A 17,747-nucleotide genomic window follows, 5' to 3' on the forward strand; every position below is an offset into this window, starting at 1 on the left:
ATGATCTTTTTGGATTTGTTGTATTACGTGCAGCGTTCTTCTAATATTATCATGAGTTTGCCGTCCTCTAAGTAAACCCTGTTTGATCTACATCTATCAAATCAGGCAGAATAGAATCTTTTCGCAAGAATGGAGGCAAATAACTTATAGTCTACATTCAAAACTGATATTGGTCTATGTGAACTACACAGGGTTTTGTCTTTACCTTCTTTGGGTATAACTGAAATAATCGCTTCTCTCCAAGAGGGAGGGATAACTGCTTCTTTGAGAGTCCAATTGAATGATGAAATAAGAAGCGGAGAAATCTCTCTTCTAAATGTTTTGAACCACTCTGAGGGCAAACCATCGTTACCAGGCATTTTATTATTCTTAAGATTATTTAATGCCTTATCTAGTTCCTCCTGAGTAATTTCTTTCGTTAAAAGGTTATTTTGATGCCTTCCAATAGAAGGAAGGTCAAGAGAGTCTAAAAATGTTTTAATTGAATCTCTATTTACCTGTGTTTGTTGTGAATAAAGGGATTTGTAGTATAATTCAAATGCCTCTTTAATCTTATCCAGATCAAACAGCATGCTCCCTGAAACAGGATCCTGAATCTTATAAATTGTTGCCTTTTGTTGTTGTTTTCTTAATTTCCATGCTAATCTTTTAGTTGCTTTAACACCTGTTTCATAGAAGGTTTGTTTTAGAAATTTTAATTTTTTCTCTATATCCTCCTTGTGAATATCATTTATCTTATTTTTAATATCTTTAATCTGCTTCAGAATCTGGGAGTCATTGCTAATTGCATGTTGTTCTGTTAGAGACTGTAATTCATCCTCTAGTCTTTTAAAACGAAGTTCTCTTGCCTTCTTAAGGGCTTTGGTAATGGAAATGATTTTACCCCTTAGCACCGCCTTGGCCGCATCCCATAATATTGGGGGATTTACTTCCCCATTATCATTGTTTTCCAAATATGTTGCAATTTCAGATTTAATCTGGGCCACCACATTCGCATTATTTAATATGCTTGTATTAAGCCTCCATACTTTATCCGTAATTTTATCATGTAAATTTAGGCAGAGATATATTGGTGCATGGTCTGATATATCTGACACTCCTATTGTACAATCTCTTAGCCGGTGTCTGTCTTTATTAAACATAAAAAAATAATCTATCCTACTGTATACACCATGGGGTGCTGAATAATGAGAGTATTTACGTTCTAAAGGATGAAGATCTCTCCAGACATCTATTAATCCCAAATCTTCTAATGAATTTCTAATTTTTTTTTAAATGTGTTGTTTTAATTCTCTTACAATTAGATGAATCTAATTGCCGGTTAAGAGCAATATTGAAGTCTCCCCCACATATCACTATTCCTTTAGATTCTATAACCATAAGATCAAAAATTGTATTGAAAAAAGCTGTTTTACTTCCGGGAGGCGCATAAACATTTACTAATGTAACCAGATGTTGATCCAGTTTCCCTTGAATCAAAACATATCGGCCTTCTTTGTCTGAAATCTCTTTCAGTAGATCAAAATTTAAAGAATTATGTATTAATATCGAAACACCCCTTTTTTTAAACTTTTTAAAGGAGCTATAAAACGTTTGTCTGTACCCATATTTTTTAAGTTTATCGTGTTCAGATGGAGAGAGATGAGTTTCCTGCAAAAAAATTATCTGGCTCCTTTCTCGTTTCAGCTTGGCTATTACCTTACTCCTTTTAATTGGGTTATTTAAACCATTTACATTTAGCGATGCAATTTTAACCTGCCGCTGCATATGGATTTAGAGTTCAATAACAAATGCTGGCAACCTTTAAAAGGAACACACAACCGAAACAAAACCGTACACACAAGAACAGTGACTTCCACAATCAAGGTCCAAACATGACCTAATAAATCCCAATCTCGATATTGGGGTGAGGGATCTAGTCCTACTACTGGTAGGGGGCCCTCGCTATCACCTACATGGGGGATTGTCTCCCTTAATAGTATAGCACCAATCATGTCAAATGACAAGTCCCCGGTCAATTTTATCAATTGTCCAGTTATTGCCTTATATAGTTCAATGATATCGTAAACAAAGACTCTTAAGACTAGTAATATAGAGGAGTGTTCCGACTCAAAATATAATCAATCTGCCATATGTCTGTGTACCTCTTCAGAGCTCCACTTAATAATGCCTGTTCAATTATTAATCCGATGTTGGAGATTGTCTCTGAAAGCTCCGGAGCTTCTCTCGAATGCGATTATGAGTGCTTCTTTTCACTTTCTGCCACTGAGTATGCCGTGACAGCCTTTCTTCCCACGGGCGTTCAGATCCTTCAGATATCCCCGTCAGATCCACAGCATATCCTCTCTTGTTCACGTCCTTTGCCGCCTCCGCTGCACTGTCATAAAGCTGAGGTCCTGTCTCCCAATTGATTCGCATCTTGGCAGGGTAAGGGGTCTGGAATCGAATTTTGTTCGCTTTAAGGACTCTTTTAATTTCTCTGTACTCCTTGAGCTTTGTGTTAATTTCCGCTGGATAGTCGTGTGCGAAGAAAATTAGTTTACCCTCCTGTCGTATTTCTTTTCCCCATGCTGCCCGCAGGACAAGATCTGTAGTACTGTACTGCAGGAAATTGACAATGATCGATCTCGAGGAGGCATCATTCTAAGGTCTCGGGCCTAAAGATCTATGTGTTCTCTGTATCTGCAGGTCTAGATCGTCATCCAGCGAAAGCTCCGTTTTCAGTAGGCCGTTGATGAACTTGAACATGGAAGCACCCTCCGCTCCTTCCTTAATGCCATAGATTCGGATATTATTTCGTCGCGACCGACCTTCGAGATCCGTGATCTTGCCTTGCATCATCTTTTGTTCCTTCAGAGCATGAAGTAGCGCATCTACCAATTCAAGGTACTCAGATTCGAGTCCAGTGATTCGTTCCTCCGTCTCATCTAGCCTTATGCTATGTGACTGGATATCCTCGGCGATGTCTTGCAGCCTCTGATTTATGTCACTTTTCAGCTTTTCGACTTCAGTTTTAATATCCTCCCTAAACTCTTCCTTGAAATGGCTAAATTCTTTCCTCAGCTCTGTTTTTAGGTCAGAGATATCTTTGCCGCAGAGCTCGTAAAGTTTCTGCGCCATCTTTCTCCGGTGCGGACTTGTTGTCGTCGTTAACCATCTCGTTGCACTCTTCCACTGTCTTTTGTTTTACAGATCTATTTTTAGGCTTTGCCCCACTCATTTTATACTTATTTCTCGTATTTGAATTAGTGAATTTCCAAGTATGAGGGCTTTTTGAATTCAGTGACCGGGAGCTACTGATTTACGCTGCCATCTCGCGCCTTGCTCCAACCGGAAGCCCACCAACTGCACCTTTAAAGACCAACAAACACAATGCAGCCTATCATGCAGTCTTCTGAATATTCATTTTATATTGCATGAAACAGAAGTTGTGATAGTCTTTTCTTCCCTGTTGTGATGTATATCCGAGGGAAACAGCTTCTTGACCAAGAACAAATGTAGAGTGGGACTTGATTTTGTCCATGGGGAATTGATTGGATGGTTGTGGTTTGCTATAGAGGGATGTCGAGGGAACCAGTGTGATCCTAACTTCCGAGTTTGTCTACAAATTAACATTATCACCTGTCCTTCTATTCGTCAATCTCATGTAATTGACAGGTTTCGCTCACTTGCACCAGTAAACACGTCATCAGAGAAGAGAAGAGAAAGGGAAGGGAAATTTATATAAATTTTTTAATTCATGTGCCATCATAATCTTTAATGATGTGCAAAGATAAATAATTTATAAAACATACTGAAATATTCCATAAAATAAGAATTGTCCAATTGATTTCATGGTGACTTTAACAGCTGATCTAAACATCCTTAAATATAATTTTTAATAGAGTTTTAATTTCAAATATATGTCTGAACTACCAGAGAAGATTAAATCCTTTTATTTGTTTATCACAGGGAAAGCAGGCTTTGTTATGGCTTCTGGGAGAACATGGTGAGCAGATCAGTAGCGCCCCCTATGTTATGGAGGGCTACATAGATGGGCTAAAGACAGAGCTGTCCTCGGCAGTGAAGATGGAGCTGCTGAGCGCCTCAGTGAAGATGTTCCTGTGCCGTCCTGCTGAGACGCAAGACATGCTGGGCCGTCTTTTACACTACTGTATTGGTGTGTAAAGCAGGTTTACAGATAATGTTGTCAAATAGATGCACCATTGGACCAAACTAGTTGTGTTCCTCCAACAGAACACAAAAGACATTTGACTGTACAAATAATATAATCTTTTTCTCTCTCTCTCTCTCTCTCTCTCTCTCTCTCTCTCTCTCTTATATATAGGGCTGGGGGATATATCGCATGTGATTGTCACGCGCATTTTGTCAGTAAAGCCGGTTCCCTGATTACCGCTAAATCGCCATCACCTGCTTTCAAATGGAGCGGCAATTAATAGACAGAGCCGTAGATCACTAGCCTGGTAATACCAGACTCTGCTACTTCACTTTGCTTCGTAGACAGAGTCTGGAATGGCATAATAGAGAAGTGTTTTCTCTCTCGCTAGGGGACGCTTGTCTGAAGTTTAAAATCATTGGTTACCCGTAAGCCAATCAGATACGTTTAGTTATGACGTATGTTATCCGCCTGTACAGCCGCATCGAAGCACAGACATCATGCATCGAACTCAAATCTATGATTGAACTTCCACTGTAAACCTGTTGTAAACACATGATGATGTGAGCGAAATACCGGAGTGAACATGGCTGTAAACGACTTTTGCAGATTATGCGAAGTTAATGCATCCCGAAGTTTGCATCCCGTGTCTCGTTTCCCATTTCCGCGGTCGTTTCGGTTTTCGATTTCTCTAACCTACAATGTAAAACTCGGCGCTTAGCATCTACGTCACGGCTCTCAGCCCGCCCTCTGTTCGTTGATTGGCCCGGCTGTTTCCAGACCGGTGGCAAACACAAAGCTCTGATGCTGTATCAGACTGAGTACAGAAGCGAAATGAAATTGAGCGGAAGTAGGAAGTCTGACGTAGTCAGGCTAGTAGATCAGTGACAAGCCACGCAATATCGCGTTCATTATCGAAGGCGATTCATCTGCGATATGAACGCGATATTGCGTGGCTTGTCAGTGAACTACGGCTCTGTCTATTAAATGCCGCTCCATTTGAAAGCAGGTGATGGCGATTTAGCGATACAATTCTATTTTGTAATTTTACATTAACAATGTAATGTTCTATTTATCAAAACCAAGTCAAGCTCATCAAGTTAGTGTTTTAAGCATTTCTACATTCATTTCAAAATAATAACTAAAGGCTGTAACAATTTAAACAACATTTTATTTGTATAATATTTGTGTTGTTTTATATGTAATATGGATTAATTTCTCATCCTATTTTTTGTTTTGAAGAGTCACTGCCTCCCTTGCCTCCTCGGAGGAAACGCCCCTGATGTGTGTGTATATATATATATATATATATATATATATATATATATATATATATATATATATATATATATATAGAGAGAGAGAGAGAGAGAGAGAGAGAGAGAGAGACGGTATACAAACCAAAAAAATTCCAAAAAAAGTTGGGACACTGTACAAATTGTGAATAAATATAAGTTTAGGAGATTTGTAAATTATTGCATCCCTTTTTTATTCACAATTTGTACAGTGTCCCAACTTTTTTGGAATCGGGTTTGTGTATATATATATATATATATATATATATATATATATATATATATATACACGCACACTGTATATGCAGTATCTCACAAAAGTGAGTACACCCCTCACATTTCAGCAACCATTTTATTATATGTTCTCAAGGGACAATACTATAGAAATAAAAATTGGATATACTTTAGAGTAGACAATGTGCAGCTTGTATAGCAGTACAGATTTACTGTCCTCTGAAAATAACTCAACATACAGCCATTATTGTCTAAATAACTGACAACAAAAGCATGGAATTCACCAGAGCTGCACAGGTTGTTGCTGGGATCCTCTTCCACTTCTCCATAATGACATCACGGAGCTGCTGGATGTTAGACACATGGCGCTTCTCCACCTTCCGCTTGAGATTGCCCCACAGGTGCTCAATAGGGTTCAGGTCTGGAGACATACTTGGCCACTCCATTACCTTCAGCTTCCTCAGCAAGGCAGTTGTCATCTTGGCGGTGTGTTTGGGGTCATTATCATGCCGTTCGGCCAAGTTTCTGAAGGGAGGGCATCATGTTCTGCTTCAGATTGTCACAGTACAATTTTCTTGGTACTCCTCAACCAGGGCGTCGCCTCACATCCTGGACACCATCTAAGCCAAACAAGTTTATCAACAAGTTTATCAACTTCTTTGGCCTGTTCCGAGTGGACTCCATCTTGGAAAACCTCTCTCTATGACTCTGGCCACTGTGCTGTAACTCAGTTTCATGGTGTTACTGATCTTCTTATAGCCTAGACCAGTGGTTCCCAACCATATTCCTGGAGGCGCACCAACACTGCACATTTTGCATGTCTTCAACTCACGTACCTGTGTACACAGATGGATCAAAGTCAGACAGTCGGGTATCTGCCGCAGTAGTGATTGGGTCAAAACGCTATGGCAAGTGTATTTCTGGACAAAGTTCAATTTTCACAGCTGAAGCTTGTGCATTACTTCTAGCTCTTGAACAAATAGAGAAGGAACAACAACGTAATTTTTTAATTTGCACAGATTCTAAATCCTGTCTACAAGCACTTGATTTTTTGAAAACTGAACATCCTATAATTATCAGCATAATAGGAAAAGTGGACTCTTTAAAGAAACAAGATTTTGTTTTTTGTTGGATACCAGGCCATATGGGATTGACTGGTAATGAACAAGCAGATAGAGCAGCAAAGGAAGCACTTCATTTGGAAATGACAGAATGTAAAATACCAGCATCTGACGTTAAACCCATATTGAACCTTTACATTCACAGTAAATGGCAAATGGAATGGAACGAATGTGTAAATAACAAATTATATGAGGTGAATCCAGTTTTAAATCAAGGAGTTATTAGTTATTATTTTGAAAACAGATATGACCAGGTTGTATATACAAGATGCCGAATTGGACATTCAAGACTCACTCATTCATATTTATTGAAGGGGGAAGATAAACCGATCTGTGATTTGTGTAAGAATTTCATGAGTATAAAACATATTTTAATAGAATGTCCTCTCTTAAATAATATTAGACAACAGTTTTATACAGAGAATACATTAATGGACATTTTCAAAAAGGTTTCTCCTGGAGTAATTTTAGAATTTCTGTCGAATATTCAGTTGAAAGATTCTATGTAATTGTTGTTATTAATGTTGTTGTTATTGGTGTTTATGCCTGATTTTGTATAGTGATTGTTTTTAAGACATACTTGTTAAAGTATTATAAATAATGTATTGAACTGATATTGCTGATTGCCATGAATATAGCCGTTGCTGCTGATATGGCATTAAATCATAAATAAATAAATAAATAAATTTTGCATGTCTCCTCAATCAAACACACCTGATTAAGGTTATCAGCTCATTAGTAGTGACTCAAAGATCTAAAATAGGTGTGTCAGACAAAGGAGACAGAAAATGTGCAAAATGTGCAGTCTTGGTGGGCTTCCAGGAATGTGGTTGGGAACCACTGGCTTATGCCATCTTTGTGGAGAACAAAAATTCTAATTCTCAAATCCTCAGAGAGTTCTTTCCATGAGGTGCCACGTAGAACAACCAGTGATCAGTATGAGAGAATTGTACTCAAAGCACCAAATTTTAACTGCTCTAGTTCAAGATACACACATTTGTATGGTCATGTAAAGCAGAATAGGACATGTGGCTTTGCATGGTTAAACAACATACAACTATTATCACTTAGGGTGTACTCACTTTTGTTGCCAGCTATTTTGACAAAAATGGCTGTATGTTAAGTTATTTTCAGAGGACAGTAAATCTATACTGCTATACAAGCAGCACATTGACTACTCTAAAATATACCCAAGTTTCATTTCTATAGTATTGTCCCTTGAGAAGATATACTCAAATGGTTTTCTCATTTTTGTCAGTTTTGTGAGATAATGTGTGTTTATAAATAAATAAATAAATATATATATATACACTGTGTGTGTGTGTGTGTATATATATATATATATATATATATATATATATATATATATATATATATATACACACACTGTGTACTTTACACATATACTTTATATATTCATCAAACATTTATTTAATCAAAAATAGAGTAAAAACAGTAATATTGTGACATATTATTACAATTTAAAATAACTGTTTTCTATTGTAATATATTGTAAAATGTTATTTATTCGTCTGATCAAAGCTGAATTTTCAGCATCATTACTCCAGTCTTCAGTGTCACATGATCCTTCAGAAATCATTGTAATATGATGATTTGATGCTCAAGAAACATTTTTTATTATCAATGTTAAAACCAGTTGTGCTGCTTCATATTTTTGTGGAAAGCATGATGATTTTTTTAGGAAGTTCAAAAGAACAGCATTTATTTAATATTGAAATCTTTTGTAACATTATAAATGCCTTTACTGTCACTTTTGATCAATATAATGCATATTAATTTCTTTCAAAAATGTCACAGCCCTTTCTTTCTCTCCTCTTGTTCTTGTATATGTTTTAAGCCTGTATGATTAATCCTGACAAACACTATATTTTTATTTCTTTTGACACATTTATTCAAGAGCTTCTTGCCTCTTGTGATTCACTTACAATATTTTTTGTCCATTCCCAGAGGAAGAGAGCGACATGTGTGTGCGTGACCGGGCTTTGCTGTACTACAGACTTCTTCAGCGTGGAGTTGAAGAGACAAGGAAAGTTGTAACTGGACCCAAATCTGATCCGTCCATGAGCGTACTCACCGGCCGGCAAGAGGAGCCCATCAGTCTGTGGGCCTCTACCTTCAACACACTGGGTCCATTGTCTGGATGGGATTTATGCCTTCAAACTGCTGTCATATCAGCCTCTGAGCCATCCGGCAGTGCAGAAAATGAGCTGTTGCCAGGTAAAGCAGACATAATTTTTTATGATTTCTGCATTATGTTTTATTAATTAATAATAAGGGCCTGAGCACCGATGGTGCGAGGACCCTTCATGGAATTGCTCCATTTCAGTTATAATCATTTTAAAGGGGTGGTTGATTATGATTTCACTTTTTTAACTTTAGTTAGTGTGTAATGTTGCTGTTAACAACATCTGCAAAGTTACGACGCTCAAAGTTGAATGCAAAGGGAGATTTTCTTTTAAAGAAATCACTTTTTAAGGACTACAACAAACAACTGGTAGGTGTCCTGTTGCATTCTACATGTTGTCACTTCTTCTTGAGTCTCTCCATCATTGTCCAAATCCAATTTGAACATAAAAGGCTGAACAATTTCTGACATTTTCATTGAGTCTGCATGAGGTAATCGGTGCTGCTAACACCAGCTCTTGAAACTCCACCTTCTTTGTTGGAGCAGCAGCTTATTTGCATTTAAAGGAACACACACAAAAATGCGTTTTTGCTCACCCTCAGAAAGTGACAAATTTAACATGCTATAAAAAAATGATCTGTGGGGTATTTTGAGCTAAAACTTAAAGGTGACCTCGAATTTTCCTTAGCATAGTTAAATAACAAGAGTTCAGTACATGGAAAAGACATGCACTGAGTTTCAAACTCCATTGTTTCCTCCTTCTTATATAAATCTCATTTGTTTAAAATACATCCGGAGAACAGGCAAATCTCAACATAACACCGACTGTTACGTAACAGTCGGGGACTCCGCCCCCAATATTTGCATATGCTCATGATCCAGGCCAGGCGGAACCGCCCAGCGGAATCATCGGAAGTTCTGCAGGCAGAGTGAAGAAAGAAGCCAAGCGAGGATAACAGCGAAAATGGCAGATCATGGAAATAAATGTTATGTTCCAGGCTGTGCAGGGGATGTGAAAACTTTTCATAGTCTTCCTCCAGAAAAAAACTGTCAAAAGGCATGGCTGATGTTTATCTATAACCGGATACCGGAACAATTTAACTCAAAGTTGTTAGTTTGCTCTGCCATTTCACCGCGGACAGCTTTTCTAACCTGGGACAATATCAAGCAGGCTTCGCTCAGCGTTTGACACATAGGTTTGACACTGAAGAAAGGGGCAATTCCAACTATATTCCCGCAAGCAGTAAGTAGTGCTTTATCCACATCTTGGCTGTAGAAACTATTTCTGATTAAATGTAAAGTTTCTTAGTGAGCTAACAACATTAACGACCATGTACCCAGTGTTGTCTAGATCCAATGCAAGATGCTAGTACAGTAACAAATAGCAAAGTTTACGTAACTACTATTAACGGTGAGGTTAAAATTTATTACTGTCTTTGTTATATAAATCTATAACATAACCGTAGATACATATGCCAATTTCTTTTGTCGGATATAATTATAATTTGACCTATATTTAACCAACAACACATTACACCGAAGCTAACTATGTTAGTTTATTTGCTTACAGATAGCTACAGATACTCGATCCTTCTAGCTAACTTTCTACACCGTTCAAGCTGAAACGATAGTCATTTGACAAGACATTTAGTCACTTTTTTTCAATATTTTTATTTTTGAGAACTTGTATGACTTGTATGCGTACACCTGTGGAAAAAGATATTATAGACGATGTAAGTTTTTGTTACTAATAGCTAAATCGTAATCACACTACAGCAGCTGAGTAGTAAACATGACACTGCTTTTTTGGAATGTCTTCTATTCTTTACTTTGGTTGGCTAAATAAATCAAATTTAAAATCATATCGGTAATGTCAATATATTAGAAACAAATTTTTCGCGCTACACAGTTCGTTGTTTAGAGTTGTTATTGCAAAGTGAAGAAGCTATCATTGTAAAACCATACAGCGACACATTATTACAATTATTTTTTTTTTTACAATGCTAAAAACAAAGTTGCAAATACTGACGTTATGAGTTATAGTGTAAAGTTAACGCTATATGCTAGTTCCATTGACGTAACAGTTACGTTTTGCAGGTTCATACTGAAAATAAAGACTAACTTACCACTCAGAAACGTCCATGGCCAATCGCAACAAAATTGGTTGTTCCTCTACATCTGCATCTTCGTCAGAAACAGGCTCAAACATATAAGGTTGAATACCAAAACTCTCCATCGTTCACGCCGTACAGTACAGATTTGTTCGCTATCACTGTGAGCTACTGGAAGGAGCCGAACAGTGAAACAGCCAATCAGAGCGGAGCACCATATTACTATTCATGAGCCTTCCAAATAAGGCAAAAACAGACCTTTTCATTCTAGGGGCTATTTGTGGGGTTATAAATGGAGCTGTAAAACCATATCTGGACAATTTTCGACCATAAAAAAGCCACATACCCTCTATGTAGATATCAGGGAACAATTTAATTTTTTTTTCAAATCATTCAAGGGCACCTTTAATACACACTCTGGGGACATCAGACTTATTTTACATCTTGTAGAAGTGGCATTATATGACCCCTTTAAATATTTTTATTTTTAAAGAGGACATATGTTTTTTTACATGTTTAACTTTCTTTAGTGTGTAATGTTGCTGTTTGAGCATGAAAAAGGTTTGCAAAGTTACAAAGTTATTCTCTATATCAGTGTGCACTGTTTCTGAACTCACTGAAAGCCCTCAATTGTAGTTTTGAGTTTTCTACCAGAAACAAACACATCACAATATTCCTCGTTTAAATAATTCCTGCCAAAGGCATACGCGGAATAAAGGGGCAGGGCCTGGTTGAGTTAGTGGTGTGTTCAATCTCAGTAGCCACTCACTGCAGAACACATGAGATCCAGGGGGCGGAGACGGGTAGGTTAAGGGATATGTAAAGTGGGAGGAGTTGGATCTAGATCCAGCTCTGCCCCCTGGATATCGTGTTCTGCAGTGAGGACTTTTGAATCTTGTGGTGGTAAGGGATGTGACATTTCCCAAACATGCTGAAAGCGCTTGACTAATCACAACACACTGGTACAGCCGACCAATCTGAGCAAATTGTGCTTTTCAGAAGGAGGGGCTTCATAGAGACAGGAACTAAACAAAGAATTTCTGACAGACTGGACAGAGAGGTGCTGCAACAATGGAGAATATGAGAAAAATAACGGGTCTCATTTACTAAGCATGCATACACACAAATTTGTGCATGAAATCTGCGTACGAACGTTTTCACAAGCAAATCATGATTCATCAAAAACGTTTGTACTAAAATGTATTCTAAATTTACAAAAAATGTAGAAACAACTTGTGAATTCTTTATATTATGTTGTTGTTGTTTTTTTGTATTATCTGCTGCTGTTCTGTATCTGTTAAGGGTTTGCATTATGTAAAATAATTAATGCATACAAACCCGATTCCAAAAAAGTTGGGACACTGTACAAATTGTGAATAAAAACAGAATGCAATGATGTGGAAGTTTCAAATTTCAGTATTTTATTCAGAATACAATATAGATGACATATCAAATGTTTAAACTGAGAAAATGTATCATTTTAAGGGAAAAATAAGTTGATTTTAAATTTCATGGCATCAACACATCTCAAAAAAGTTGGACAAGGCCATGTTTACCACTCTGTAATCCCCTCTTCTTTTTATAACAGTCTGCAAACGTCTGGGGACTGAGGAGACAAGTTGCTCAAGTTTAGGAATATGAATGTTTTCCCATTCTTGTCTAATACAGGCTTCTAGTTGCTCAACTGTCTTAGGTCTTCTTTGTCGCATCTTCCTCTTTATGATGTGCCAAATGTTTTCTATGGGTGAAAGATCTGGACTGCAGGCTGGTTATTTCAGTACCCGGGTCTTTCTTCTACGCAGCCATGATGTTGTAATTGATGCAGTTTGTGGTCTGGCATTGTCATGTTGGAAAATGCAAGGTCTTCCTTGAAAGAGACGACGTCTGGATGGGAGCATATGTTGTTCTAGAACTTGGATATACCTTTCAGCATTGATGGTGCCTTTCCAGATGTGTAAGCTGCCCATGCCACACGCACTCATGCAACCCCATACCATCAGAGATGCAGGCTTCTGAACTGAGCGCTGATAACAACTTGGGTTGTCCTTGTCCTCTATAGTCCGGATGACATGGCGTCCCAGTTTTCCAAAAAGAACTTCAAATTTTGATTCGTCTGACCACAGAACAGTTTTCCACTTTGCCACAGTCCATTTTAAATGAGCCTTGGCCCAGAGAAAACACCTGCGCTTCTGGATCATGTTTAGATATGGCTTCTTTTTTGACCTATAGAGTTTTAGCCGGCAACGGCGAATGGCACAATGGATTTTGTTCACCAACAATGTTTTCTGGAAGTATTCCTGAGCCCATGTTGTGATTTCCATTACAGTAGCATTCCTGTATGTGATGCAGTGCCTTCTAAGGGCCCGAAGATCACGGGCATCTAGTATGGTTTTCAGGCCTTGACCCTTACGCGCAGAGATTGTTCCAGATTCTCTGAATCTTTGTATGATATTATGCCCTGTAGATGATGATAACTTCAAACTCTTTGCAAATTTTTTTTTGATATTGCTCCACTATTTTTCGCCGCAGCATTGGGGGAATCGGTGATCCTCTGCCCATCTTGACTTCTGAGAGACACTGCCACTCTGAGAGGCTCTTTTTATACCCAATCATGTTGCCAATTGACCTAATAAGTTGCAAATTGGTCCTCCAGCTGTTCCTTATATGTACATTTAACTTTTCCGGCCTCTTATTGCTACCTGTCCCAACTTTTTTGGAATGTGTAGCTCTCATGAAGTCCAAAATGAGCCAATATTTGGCATGACATTTCAAAATGTCGCACTTTCAACATTTGATATGTTATCTATATTCTATTGTGAATAAAATATAAGTTTATGAGATTTGTAAATTATTGCTTTCCTCCAGAGGTTTCTCTGAATAATGCAGATTAATGTGTACAGCTGGTTTATCAGGTCTGTAATCTTGAGTCTGTATAAAAGGTGTTTATTGTGTTTGAACAGGTTTTGAGAATGACACGCTTAGCATTGCTCAAGGATCTGGCGAGATAATCATTTGTTTTATGCAAATGGAAATCCTCGTGCATGCGGCTGCTCATTTAGATTACTCCAAATTCACTAACATCACAATGAGATTAAGAACAAATTAATCTGCGTACGTGCATGTTGTAAATTGACCCTTCGCAAAGACCCGCCCCCTTTAGTTACTGTTGCTTTGTCCGACTAGCCATAGTACTGTCACGCCACACACAGTGAAAAATACATCACGGAGCAAAGAGGATACTGACAACATGTCGACAGACAAGACAAATCAGGTTACTTATGATATTAAACAAAGTTCCAGCTTTCAAACTGTAGTTTTTTAAGAAATTCAAACAATAAAAAACGTTTTGTGGCTCTTTAATGTGTCATGACAGATTGCTGTAGTGCCTCAGCTCAAGAGGCTCGTAAACCGATCATCTCTTCCTACTAGTTCATTTATAGCATCAAATAAACATGAATGAACATGAGAAGGAATGTTGTTTCAAACGCGGAAATACGTCAGTACGCACCATTTTTCAAGTTTAATTCCACCGAGGTTAATCTTCTAACTCCTGACTGCTTTGTCGGACAAAATGGCTGATTCGGCGTTCTGATTGGTTAGATCGCTTGTCAATCAAACTCCTGGCGAAGGGTCAATTAGGCAGAGATTTTTCGTTAGAAGTTCTACAGTGCATACAAATATGAAATAACACACAATTATAGTGAATGAGACCTAGTGTGTTTTTTGAACATTCAAAGCCTATTCTTGTAGAACCCAAAAAAACAAAATCAAGACTTTGTAAAAGTGCATAATATGACCTTTTTAATTGTAATAATTTTAATTAAATTATTTTTTACTTCATTTTAATTAACTGTGATTTAATAATTAAATTATAATATTATACATTTAATTTAACATTTTATAAAAAATTGAATAATGCAACGTATAACTGTCTCGCCCTACTTCTGTTTTTCTGACTAACAGGAAGTACAGATGTAACCCTCTCCAGCCCAAATGACACACAAGAGGAGATCAGTCTATCTCTGGGTCCTCCTCTATCCCATGAAAACTTTGAGAAAATGTGGTTGGACTTGGAGATTCTCCACAGGCAAACTCTGGGTTTCCCTCGACCCAAAACAGCTTCGGATACTTTACAGGCTGCCTTACAGCTGGTGAAGATCCAGACTCTGGCCTTCACGCCGGGCGACGCTGTGCCTTGGAAGGCCTACATTTACACCAGGGGCACTGGGACCCTGATCCTCGCTGAACTATTGCAGGAAGTCCCAGAAGCTCCTGACAGCGAAGGAAGCTTGGTGGTATCTGTCAAACAGCAGCCCGAAAACCAGCACACCATTAGAGGTTTTGTTTTGATACTCAAGAGTGTGTTACAGACTCTTAATGTTGATCCTTTATGAAATCTATTGAACCGTTACTACTTTGAGAACAATGTATAGTATACAGTACCTAAGCAGTACCTTCTACACAAATCATCTTATGATATTTCTAAACAAACACAAAAAAATACAATAAAATAGTAATATGCTGTTGAAATCTACAGACAATTTGAATTATTTAGCACTACTTACACACATGCACATTCAGCACACATATGGTGAATTAAAGGGTTAGTTCACCCAAAAATGAAAATTCTGTCATTTATTACTCACCCTCATGCCGTTCCACACCCATAAGACCTTCGTTAATCTTCGGAATGCAAATTAAGATATTTTTGTTGAAATCCGATGGCTCTGTGAGGCCTGCATAGCCAGCAATGACATTTCCTCTCAAGATCCATAAAGGTACTAAAAACATATTTAAATCAGTTCATGTGAGTACAGTGGTTCAATATTAATATTATAAAGTGACGGGAATATTTTTGGTGCATCAAAAAAACAAAATAACGACTTATATAGTGATGGCCGATTTCAAAACACTGCTTCAGGAAGCTTCGGAGCATAATGAATCGCGTGTCAAACCGCCAAACTGCTGAAATCACGTGACTTTGGCGCTCCGAACAGCTGATTCGACACGCTGATTCATAACGCTCCGAAGCTTCCTGAAGCAGTGTTTTGAAATCGGCCATCACTATATAAGTCGTTATTTTGTTTGTTTTTTTGGCGCACCAAAAATATTCTCGTCACTGGTAATTGTGAATCGCTGATGTTTGGTTTATGAGATGAGGTCATGACTGCAGCCAGTGATGAGGCTGAAAGCAGCACATCCAGTGCAAGTAGACTTTAAATTTTTAATTTTACTTAACATTATTTTATTTTAAAGATCTTTTTGATGGATATTGGTTTATTTATGGCCTTTTTGAGCACTTGAGCTTAACTGAGACTGTCGACCTTGATTTATTGCAATATTGAGGTGTTCAGTTTTATTTTGATTTTAGAAAATACACATGATTTCTCATCTTACAAATCAACAGTTTATTTTCACTGGCATGTCTCTCAGGTGTCGAGGACTAGTGCATCTTTTAGCCGTCATTCAGCACGAGTAAAATACTTAAGTACTGTTAAAATCATACACCTCTTTACACCTCTGCTTTTGTATATACTTATACTGTATGTATGTATGGATGGATGTACGTGTATATATATATAAATATATAATGTGCAAAAGGCTTCAGCACCTCAGTCCCCCCCCCTTCTCAAAAAAAAAAAAAAATGGTTTTAAGGCAGTTATTTATATCTTTTGCTGTAGTGTATCAATAGGAAATATCAGTTTACATTTCCAAACATTAATTTTGCCATTAATTGTAATAATCCAGTGAGATTTTTGTATGCACAAGGAGTCTGACAACAGCCGGTGCTCCACATAGTGATCTGATCTCACCATCATCAAATCCGTCTGTGATTACATGAAGAAACATATGAAACGGAGACAAACTAAATCCAGAATAACTGTGGCCGTGTCTCTAAGATGCCGTGTCACAAAAGTGTGACTGTCATTGACAGATTTAAAATGTTAATTTGTTGTCTGATTTAAAAAGTTTTGTCTTTAAATGTATCTTACTTTTAATGTTATGAGATTAAGTTGATCTTATTAGAAAAGTTATCTGCTAGTCTGAACTGTATATGATCGTTTCAGTTAACTGTAATTGATGTTGGTAACACTTTTTTTAATGTACTGTATAGTAGCTAATAGCTAGTTAGTTCACCCAAAAATGAAAATAATGTCTTTTATTACTCACCGTCATGTCGTTCCACACCCGTAATTCCTTCATTCATCTTCGTAACAGAAATTAAGATATTTTTGATTAATTCCGATGGCTTAGCGAGGTCTGCATTCACAGCAATGACATTTCCTCTCTCAAGATCCATAAAGGTACTAAAAATCATATTTAAAACAGTTCATGCGAGTTCAGTAGTTCTAACTTAATATTATAAAGCGACGAGAATACTTTTTTGCGCCAAAAAAAAAAAAGACTTTTCAACAATATAGTGATGGGACGGAGCTTTGCGAATCGAATCAGTGACTTGGAGCACCAAAGTCACGTGATTTCAGCAGTTTAGCCATTTGATAGAAGATCCGAGTCACTGATTCGATTCGTAAAGCTCCGAAGCAGTGTTTTGTAATCGGCCATTACTATATTGCTGAAAAGTCGTTATTTTGTTTTTTTGGCGCACAAAAAGTATTCTTGTCGCTTTATAATATTAAGGTAGAACTACTGAACTCACATGAACTGTTTTAAATATGTTTTTA

The 17,747-nt window shown here is 37.5% G+C and overlaps 1 protein-coding gene across 1 annotated transcript in view; it reads left to right on the top strand.

Moving 5' to 3' along the window:
* The window catches only part of ap4b1 (adaptor related protein complex 4 subunit beta 1), a 38,380-nt gene extending 22,783 nt beyond the window's left edge, over positions 1–15,597 (top strand). Inside the window, 3 exon segments of the mRNA XM_048178001.1 lie at positions 3,952–4,159; positions 8,775–9,044; positions 15,027–15,597. Of these exon segments, the coding sequence (XP_048033958.1) occupies positions 3,952–4,159; positions 8,775–9,044; positions 15,027–15,457 (909 nt within the window). The 3' untranslated portion in view covers positions 15,458–15,597.
* The last annotated feature ends 2,150 nt before the right edge of the window (positions 15,598–17,747 follow it).

This window comes from Megalobrama amblycephala, linkage group LG24 (assembly GCF_018812025.1).
Source record: "Megalobrama amblycephala isolate DHTTF-2021 linkage group LG24, ASM1881202v1, whole genome shotgun sequence".
In the NCBI taxonomy this organism is placed as follows: Eukaryota; Metazoa; Chordata; class Actinopteri; order Cypriniformes; family Xenocyprididae; genus Megalobrama; species Megalobrama amblycephala.